General features: G+C 51.0%; 1 protein-coding gene across 1 annotated transcript in view; it reads right to left on the bottom strand.

Moving 5' to 3' along the window:
- The window catches only part of SYP (synaptophysin), a 27,201-nt gene that overhangs the window by 9,481 nt on the left and 7,972 nt on the right, over positions 1 to 9,748 (bottom strand). Inside the window, exons 3-4 of the mRNA XM_018569147.1 lie at positions 3,765 to 3,889; positions 456 to 654 (exon numbers count right to left, since the gene is read on the bottom strand). Of these exons, the coding sequence (XP_018424649.1) occupies positions 456 to 654; positions 3,765 to 3,889 (324 nt within the window). The remainder of the gene's footprint in view (positions 1 to 455; positions 655 to 3,764; positions 3,890 to 9,748) is intronic.

Below are 9,748 nucleotides of genomic sequence, written 5' to 3' on the forward strand. Positions count from 1 at the left end.
CCATAAGATACAATGATGAATCACGTAAGCTGCTGGCAATGCTCTAGGCCGGGCGTGGGCCTGCCAGCTGTGCTGAAACTACAAATCCCATCATGCATCTGTCTCCGGGGGTCATGCCTGTGGCTGTCACAGGTTTGCAATGCCTCATGGGACTTGTAGTTGCAGCACAACTGGAGGGCCGGACTTTGCCCACCTCTAGTCCAGGCACACAGCTCCCGATGCCAACAGGATGGGGGATGGGATTTCCTGGCTCCCATAGTCAGAGCTTTGGGCTAGAGTCCATGGGATCCGTTAGAGATCATTCAGAACTCATTGACTTGTATGTCTGGGTTGCGGCTGACCTGCTTCCAGCAAGCTTTGCATCCCTATAGACTTGTATGGGAATCCAAAACCGCCGTATCTCCTCCGGTCCCCTATTTGCACGGCGTTACCCCGGAAGCTTCCGGAGGACTTACAATCATCGGGCCTTTGTTGTTCTCGCGGTACTTGGTCTGGAGGAAGATGTAGGTGACGAGCGCCCCCAGCGAGTAGAGGAAAGCGAACACCGCGATGGTGACGAAGAACTCGGCGGAGGAGGAATAATCCCCGACCAGAAATATCTTGTTTGAGCCGGCTCCTCGGCATGTTGGGGCATCAAAGTACTCCTGGTGTAGCCTGCGGGGGAGAGAAGGGGAAACCAAAGGAGTTAAAGAGGACCTGTTACAGGGAATGCCGCCATTTTGTGGACTGTGGTAGGGACTCACAAGCACATGGGAGACACTTTAAAGATGTTCTAGGACTTCCTAATTGGGATAAGAGAAATTAAGGGCCCCCCCCCTCCCTGCCATACCAGGTCACATGCCCTCGGCACTGGGAGGGCCCCCCCCCCTGGAAAAGCACCTTGTCCCTGTGCCGATGGGGACAAGGGCCTCTTCCCAACAAGGCCCTGGGGTGTTGGTTGTGGGGGTCTGTAGGCAGGGGGGCTTATTTGCATCGGGGTACCCCTTTCATAAAGGGGGGAATTGTGGATGAGTAAGGGGTACCCACCCACTAAAGGGTTAAATAAAAAGACCAGACTTTGGAAAAACTCTTTTGATTGGAAAAAAAACACTACAACATTTTTGGACAATTCCTTTAATTGAAACACCCCCCCCAAAATGATTCCAATGAAGTAATCCACGTCAATCACGGCGTCCAGCGTTGTCAACGAAGACGCCGACTCGCTGAAATTTTTTTAAAAAGCCAGACGCCCGCCGACCCGTCATAAATGACCTGGTGGCAGCAAAAAGTAAACAAATGGGTGGAGCCATTTTGGGGGAAATGCGTTGGGAGTGAAAAATTTAGGTGGTTTTAAGGGTGTAAATGGGCTTTCAATGGATCCCGAGGATCAGGGATGAGCTCAGGTTCAGAACCCGGAGCTCCTCCGAACAGCGCCACAGGCCACCCGTCTAATCAGCTGAAAAAAAAAAAAAAAAAGGAGGGGGGGGGGGGGGGGCAGGGTGCTTGTGCTGACATCATTGACCTTCTCTGACCACGTAAGGTCATGGCAAAATGAATACACAATTATATACTGGCATTAGTGACAATGCTTAATAAAGATTAGGCCGGACTACATCATATATTATATATTTTAGGGGTGCACCGAAATTTAAAAAAAACGAAACCGAAATTTTAAAAAATTGTCTGCGGATTTAAAAGCCAACTCCATAGGAGGTGGCCCAGGACCAGATACAAGTAGTCCTTGTCTGTATATACGTTGGATCGGCCACCAGCCGACAAATCATTTAGATATGGATCTGGAACTCATTAGAACTGCCTTACCCACAAGAAAAGTGACTATGGTGACAGGTTCTCTTTAAAGGAGACATTTAGGCTCCCAAGCTTAAACAGAGCCCCATCTGCTTGTTTACCCGGCCAGAACGGTGGAGGCTTGACTGCCCTGAACCCGGAAGTGCTCTGAGTTGAGCGCTTCCAGGTTCATACTAAAACATAGGAGGAGATCTGTGATTAAAGTAATTGCTTGGGATGCACCGATACCGATACTAGTATCGGTGCCGATACCGAGTATTTGGGTGAGTACTCTTTCAAATGCTCCGACACCTAGCACGAGTACTTCCTGTATCAGGAAGCCGGGCAGAGCATCGTTACACGCTGCCCGGTTTCCTGATTGGCCTGATTGGCCAGGAAACGGCTCCATCCTCCCTCGTCACTTGTGATGAGAGAGCATGGAGCCGGTTTCCCGGCCAATCAGGAAGCCGGGTAGCTTGTAATGACGCTCTGCCTGGCTTCCCGATTGGTCAGGAAGCTAGCAACTCCGGAAGCCGGGCGCCGTGTAATGACGCAGCGCGGGGGCATTCTGATTGGCCCGGAAAGGCGGCGTCAGGCTCCCTCGTCATCTCATCAATCATAATATTAAGAAACTGACCTTAAAGCATTAGTTTGTATTGCTTTAGAAAAAAATTTGACCTGTCCCTTTAAGAAAAAGTATCGGTAATTGGTATCGGCGAGTACTTGATCAAAAGTATCGGTACTCGGTCGTAAAAAAGTGGTATCGGTGCATCCCTAGTAATTGCCATTCTAAAAAAAACGTCTGAAGATGTCCGGAGCTCAGAATGTGTTCCTATTAGAATCCTGAAGTTATAACAGGATTGTATGTGCCGGGACTTTACAACTCCTTTAAAAACTTTATTGCTATCACAAGGGGGCTGAACATCCCCATATGTGATAGCATGGTGCTGGTGACAGGTTGTCTTTAAGGAGACATTAGGGGTCTGTTCGACTCCCAAGCTCAAACAGACCGCTATCTGCTTGTGTACCCGGCCAGAACGGTGGAGGCTTGACTGCCCTGAACCTGGAAGTGCTCAGAGTTGAGCGCTTCCAGGTTCATACTAAAAACATGGGAGATCTGTGAATGGAAGTCATTGCCATTCTAAAAAAAAAAACGTTTGAAGACGTCCTGAGCTCAGTGTGTGTTCCAATTGGAATCCAGATGTTACAATGTTATTGTATGTGCCGGGACTTTACAACTTTGTTACTATCACAAGGGGGCTGAACATCCCCATATGCGATAGCATAGTGCTGGTGACAGGTTTTCTTCAGGGAGACATTAGGGGTCTGTTCGGCTCCCAAGCTCAAACAGACCGCTATCTGCTTGTGTACCCGGCCAGAATGGTGGCCCTATCCGCTTGTGTACCCGGCCAGAGCCGTAGCTGGCTCCTTTTGCACCCGAGGCAAGAACAGAAAATTGTGCCCCCCAACAGACATGTGATGTCACCCAACGCCGCACTTGTGTGGCATCATGTGACGTCATGCGCCCCGCCTCCAGGCGGGGGTAGAGCAGTGGGGATGCGAGGAGAAGATGGAGCCTGTGCCGCTCTTCTCCCTGCCGAGCCGTGGCTGCCGGGTGCCCCTGTTGCCATGGTGCCCTGTGTTTGTCATGGTTGCGCCCCCTCTCAACGGCGCCTGAGGCGAGTGCCTCACTCGCCCCCATGGTAGCTACAGCCCTGTACCCGGCCAGAATGGAGGAGGCTTGACTGCCCTGAACCTGGAAGTGCTCAGAGTTGAGCGCTTCCTGGTTCACCGTACACATGCGAGAAGTCGTCATTCTAAAAAATGTCCCGAGCTCAGTATGTATTCCTATTACAATGCTGATGTTATAACCGGATAGGATATGCCGGGGGCTCCTTTAAATTACCACCCTACCCGACTTGCCGTATTAAAAAGGTGCAGAAAGGTCATGTTATATCGTACAAAAAAACAAAATGGTGGATGACCACAAAACTCACTTAAATGGATATTCAAAGTCCACTTTAATATTCAGCTTGCTCTCGGTTTTGTTGCTACATTCAACGCTGAGCGTGAATTGTCCGGAGTAGCTTCCGCATGTGGCGAAGGCAAAGATAGAGAAGAGCTGTAAAGGGAGACAAAGAGGAAGGCAGAATAAAGACAGGGTGACCCACAGAGAAGGCCGGCATTGAGGACTACAATCAGCATGCAGCCAGCGTTATACAGTATATAGAGACGGGAGGAACAAGAAAAACGGGAGGAGGATGGGAGATAACAGAGGCAAGGATGAAGAGGTGGGGCGACTCATACTGTATAGAACAAGGGATTCGATCGGCGGTCTCAAAGTACCGGCCCGCTGGGGGCCAATTGCGACCCGGTAATCCGTTGCCCGCGGACAAGTCAGGTAGGCGGTCACGGACCGTGCACCCCGACCTGCGGGAGCAGCTGCACGGTCGGCATCTCTGTTGGATGCAGCAGACCGTAGAGCTGCTCCCGTCACGCAGATCCTTTTCGGCCAGCGTCTTCACTAAACGCGGGCCGAGAGGATTGATCAGTCAGGTCTGCAGCAGACCTCACCAATCACCCGCTGGATCACCAGGGATCGCGCCTACCCGCCTCCTCCCTGCAGAAACATATGCAGGTGAGGGGAGCTCTTTGTAGGTGGACAGGGGCGGTGTATTAGTGTGGAGGGGAGTGCATTATGGGGGGTTGTATATTATGGGGAGTGTATTATTGTGGGGGGGGGTCGGGCGGAGAATGTATAAAAAAAAAGTGGGAAGTGTAATTTTGTGGGGGGGGCCTGAGGAAATTTGAAAAGCGGCCCCATGGGAGAAAAAAAAAATGTCCAGTGGCCCCCGAGTGACTTGAGTTTGAGACCCTTGGATTAGATGAAGGATGCCGGCCAATCAGAATGGAGAGCTAGAGCCTCAGTGCTAATGGACAACGCATTTCCAATGGAGGCATTGGGATGACACTATGGAAGGCTATGGGCAAAGGACTATCTCAGGGCCAGTCGCTTTAATAAAAGGACAGTTATCCTTTAAATAGGCAGCAGCTGTCATTTGTTGAGGCTCATTGGCTGCCTTGCTCATGGGATTTGCCCGGCCTTGTTCTAGATTTCACTAATTGCATTATTATCGCTCTTAACATGGCTGCGTGTCACAGGTCCACAGCAATCTGCTCCCTACCAACGCCATAGACATACCTCCTTTCTCATCAGGGGGCGTCCTCAGGCCCGGGTGACACCCCACCGTGACGTCATCGCGCATGCACGGCGATCTTATCGATACCTGCTGGCGGCCATCTTGGTGATGGACGCCGGCAGGGAGAGGAGAGCACAGTCACCCGGCGGGATAAGATATTCCACCAGGTCCCCTCCTCTCTCCCGAAACTGTCAGGCACTCGGTCCATGACCGAGTGCCTGACTTTTCAGAGGGGGGGGTGACGCCAAAATGACTGTCAGCCATTTTGGTGTCACCCGGGTGTGGGCCGCATCCCTGTTGTGACGCCACTGTTTCTCTTGCCAAATAATGATGACATTAGGCCCCACCCTTCCCAATATCACTTCCAATGTTACAATAAGAACTGCTGGTTTGTGGCAATTCTTATTCTAACATTTACCTTAATATGCCCAACTTTCATCCCTCCTTATTGGTCTCATTGTTTGGCATAGGAGGTGTCACAGTTCAGCTGCAGACTTGCAGCTGAACTGTTACTTGTGGTTCTACAAGTATATACATATCTCTTACCCCTGGTTCTGCAAGCATGCAGGGCTGTGCTGGTGCTTGTAGTCCTCCAGGGTTGTGCTCTGAACCCGACCTCACTCTTGCACCTGTCTGCAAGCTATAGGCGTTGGCCGACCTCTCCTGCTGTTTCTTATGCAGTTTGTCCTTGGATATCCCTGTGTACAGTCTGCCCTGTGCTTTGCTTTGTCCTTGGAAATCCCTGTCTACAGTCTGCCCTGGGCTTTGCTTTGTCCTTGGATATCCCTGTGTACAGTCTGCCCTGGGCTTTGCTTTGTCCTTGGATATCCCTGTGTACAGTCTGCCCTGTGCTTCGCTTTGCCCTTGGAAATCCCCGTGTACAGTCTGCCCTGTGCTTTGCTTTGTCCTTGGAAATCCCTGTGTACAGTCTGCCCTGTGCTTTGTCCTTGGATATCCCTGTGTACAGTCTGCCCTGTGCTTTGCTTTGTCCTTGGATATCCCTGTGTACAGTCTGCCCTGTGCTTTGCTTTGTCCTTGGATATCCCTGTGTACAGTCTGCCCTGTGCTTCGCCATTGTCCTTGGATATCCCTGTCTACAGTCTGCCCTGTGCTTCGCCATTGTCCTTGGATATCCCTGTCTACAGTCTGCCCTGTGCTTCGCTTTGTCCCTGGAAGTCTTCAGACTGTCCCTAACCTTTGATTCGTACCCTGTACCTAGTAGGTGAGTTGGGTGGACCTAGGGATTGTGACCTGGGGTCAGCACGCAGCCAAGCCCATCTCCACCATCAGGAGCTCTGGCGATTCCCTGCTGGCCCTTAGATTCCACATCCTGGGGGACCCCGTGCCACCTACTCAGCATTGCAGCACCCTGACTTGTATTTAAACTTCCCGCTTAAGCCGACTTCCACTGCCTCCTTCAGTTCCCCTGCTCTGTTCCCCTGCTTGTATTCCAGCTCTGGGAGTCGTCAGCCTACACTGCTTGGACCCTTTTCTCTGAGTGTCCCTGCGAGTGCTAAGGGTCCACATACCCGACTCCAATTCATACCCGTGAGCCCCGGATCCGTGACAGGAGGCCCCATTCATCCTACTTCAGGAGTCCCCTCTATTGTTACTCTTTGCATGGCACCAGGACCTGGCATAATGTCCTCCTCCGGTGTAGTCACTTCTGTTTCATTGGTTTATACTGGGCTTTTCCCCCAACTTTCATATCCCCCCCCCCCTTTGGTCTCATTGTTTGGTACAGGAGGCCCCATTCCTCATTGTTCAGGAGTCCCCTCTATTCTCCAGGGCTGGGGAACTCCCTTGAGGAATCACATGACAAATATGGCTCCCCTACATCAGGGGAGTCCAAACTCCGGCCCTCCAGCTGCGGTGGAACTACAATTCCCATGATGCATTGCAAGATTCTCACAGCCACGACTCCGGGAGAGAGATGCATCATGGGATTTGTAGTTTCACCCACAGCTGGAGGGCCGGAGTTTGGACACCTCTGCAGATCGACCTTCACCACACAGCACCTGGTGACCTTCCTCTTATTACAGTACAATCTACTCAGGATAATGCTGGACCTTTCAGTCTCCAACATGCTGCTCCCTATTACACAATAGCAGTATCTCCTTCCCGGCCTGCTTGTTCCTGGACTGGAGTTACCGAATGTCTGGGGAGATCAGACCAATCATATGGTGATGAAGTTCCTTATCTGGAGAAACAGCTTGCGTTAAAGGAGAACTATGGGGTTAAGGCTTTCCCCCATAGTTCTCCTTAGGGTAACAGGAGGACACAAACTAGCGTCCTCCCGTCACCCTACAAGTTCAACCTTTGTGTGTCTGTGTGTGATTCCGCATACGTGTGTGTGTATATGAACATGTGAAGGCATGGTCGGAGACTTTGCTGGCGATTGGTAAAATGATACCGCCAATGCATTGCGGAGGGGTTGGGCTCCCCCTTCTTCAGGGCTCATATTGATAATTTGGGGTGATTGCCCTGGAGCTACTAAGAGACTATGTGTGGGGATTTGGGTCAGTGTGGGGGAGGTTGGTGTATCTCACAAACCTGGCTGCATCAGTTTACCAATAAAGTCTGGAACCGTACGTTCCTGTGTACGACGCTTCATTCAAGGCGCTTTTCATTGGACACACACACACAAGCCATCAGCCTGAGGAACCAGCACCTTGCTCAATTCCTAGAGGTACCCGACAGTCAACCTTTCTGGAATGACCTACCAGCCGCACCACAGTTCTTACCCCTTCTTCCTACCATCTGACCATCAACCACCAATCAGGTAAGGCCTCACAATCCGGCACTACTCCTATCAACCCTTCCCCGTGCAGCCCCCCTCCATTTACGTTGGAATTATCTCCTTTGGGTCTACCTGGTGAGATGGTGAGGCTTGAAAGCCAAGCTGAAAATTGAGAGTTGACATCTGCCGCCTACAGCTTTGGTTCTACTAAACCACACGTGTCAAACTCCAGGTCCAGGGGCCGGATCCGGCCCACCAGGCCATTTCCTAGACTTCTACTTTCAGATCTCGGTATTAAGTTATTACTACAACCCGTGATAATGGAATGCAGAGGCAACGATGATGACGATTAGATACATTTATATGGTCTTACAGATACCATTGAGGGCAACCATAATGTTGATGCGGCCCACCATTATATTGAGTCTGACACCCCTGTACTAAACATTTTCGAGAGGCTTTTTGCGGTGAAAGTAGTCTCGTATCAGGTTGGCCATACACTGCCTAAATTTAGGCCCGAGTCGGCAGGTCTTGGACGAAAATCAAGCTGTGCTTGGGCCTGTGGGCACCACTTCATTCAACTAATGTAGAAGGAGCTGTGTCGAAAAATGCAGCACCCCCCACTGCAGTCAGAATACAATAGTCCACCTCTACACGCATCTTCACCATATAATGACATGTCCACCTCTACACGCATCTTCACCAAATAACGACATGTCCACCTCTACACGCATCTTCACCATATATCGACATGTCCACCTCTACACGCATCTTCACCAAATAACGACATGTCCACCTCTACACGCATCTTCACCATATATCGACATGTCCACCTCTACACGCATCTTCACCAAATAACGACATGTCCACCTCTACACGCATCTTCACCATATAACGACATGTCCACCTCTACACGCATCTTCACCATATAACGACATGTCCACCTCTACGCGCATCTTCACCATATGGCCGCTTTGACTTGGCCAAATCTGTTACCCGTTCACTCGAATGTATCTGTAGCGTGTACGGTGCTAATTATACGGATCATATGTAAATGAGTCGCAGATGTAACATGTCAGCCTCTCTTGTTGCCAAATTTAGCTAGAAAAGGTGGGCGGCATAATCAGGGCCGCTGGGCACCTTCCAGAGCTGGCAGCTTCTTCAATGATCTGGTTAATAAATACTCCGCGTTGCATCATGCAGTAACATTGGAACCCCTTGGCACTTGCAGTGCGGCCCGTCACGCCCTAGCCTTCAGTAGCGGGAGCCTTCATTTGAATAGAAGCTGTAATGACAGCGATCTCTAGCAGTATCATGTAGCAAATCCCCAGTCTTTGACCGTCTCTTGTAGTGTGTCCTCAGTCTCCAAGCACCCCCGTTGCATGCCTGCAGCCACCGACCATCTCCTGTAGGGTGTCTGCAGCCTCTGACCATCTCCTGTAGGGTGTCTGCAGCCTCTGACCATCTCCTGTAGGGTGTCTGCAGCCTCTGACCATCTCCTGTAGGGTGTCTGCAGCCTCTGACCATCTCCTGTAGGGTGTCTGCAGCCTCTGACCATCTCCTGTAGGGTGTCTGCAGTCTCTGACCATCTCCTGTAGGGTGTCTGCAGTCTCTGACCATCTTCTGTAGGATGTCTGCAGTCTCTGACCATCTTCTGTAGGATGTCTGCAGTCTCTGACCAACTCCTATAGTATGTCTGCAGTCTCTGACCAACTCCTATAGTATGTCTGCAGTCTCTGACCATCTCCTGTAGTATGTGTACACCTTTGTCCCGGCACTGTCCTCCGCAGACACTCCACTACATTGTGCAGGGGCAGGATATCCTCTTCTAAGCTGAGTGACACCCAGTGCCGTGTAACCCCCTATATGTGAGCAAAGGCCCCCTGGGTGTGCACCAACACACAGCCTCGGGTCACATGACAATGCTGCATAGAATGGCGCTTGTGTGTGTCGTCTCTGCAGCACCGAGGACCGTCCACCGCTAAAGTCAGAGAAGACAGAGGACCCGGGTCATCACATGATCAGCCTAAATTCCTCAGAA

The sequence above is a fragment of the Nanorana parkeri genome, unplaced genomic scaffold, assembly GCF_000935625.1.
Source record: "Nanorana parkeri isolate BGI_ZX_2015 unplaced genomic scaffold, ASM93562v1 scaffold1291, whole genome shotgun sequence".
Lineage (NCBI taxonomy): Eukaryota > Metazoa > Chordata > Amphibia > Anura > Dicroglossidae > Nanorana > Nanorana parkeri.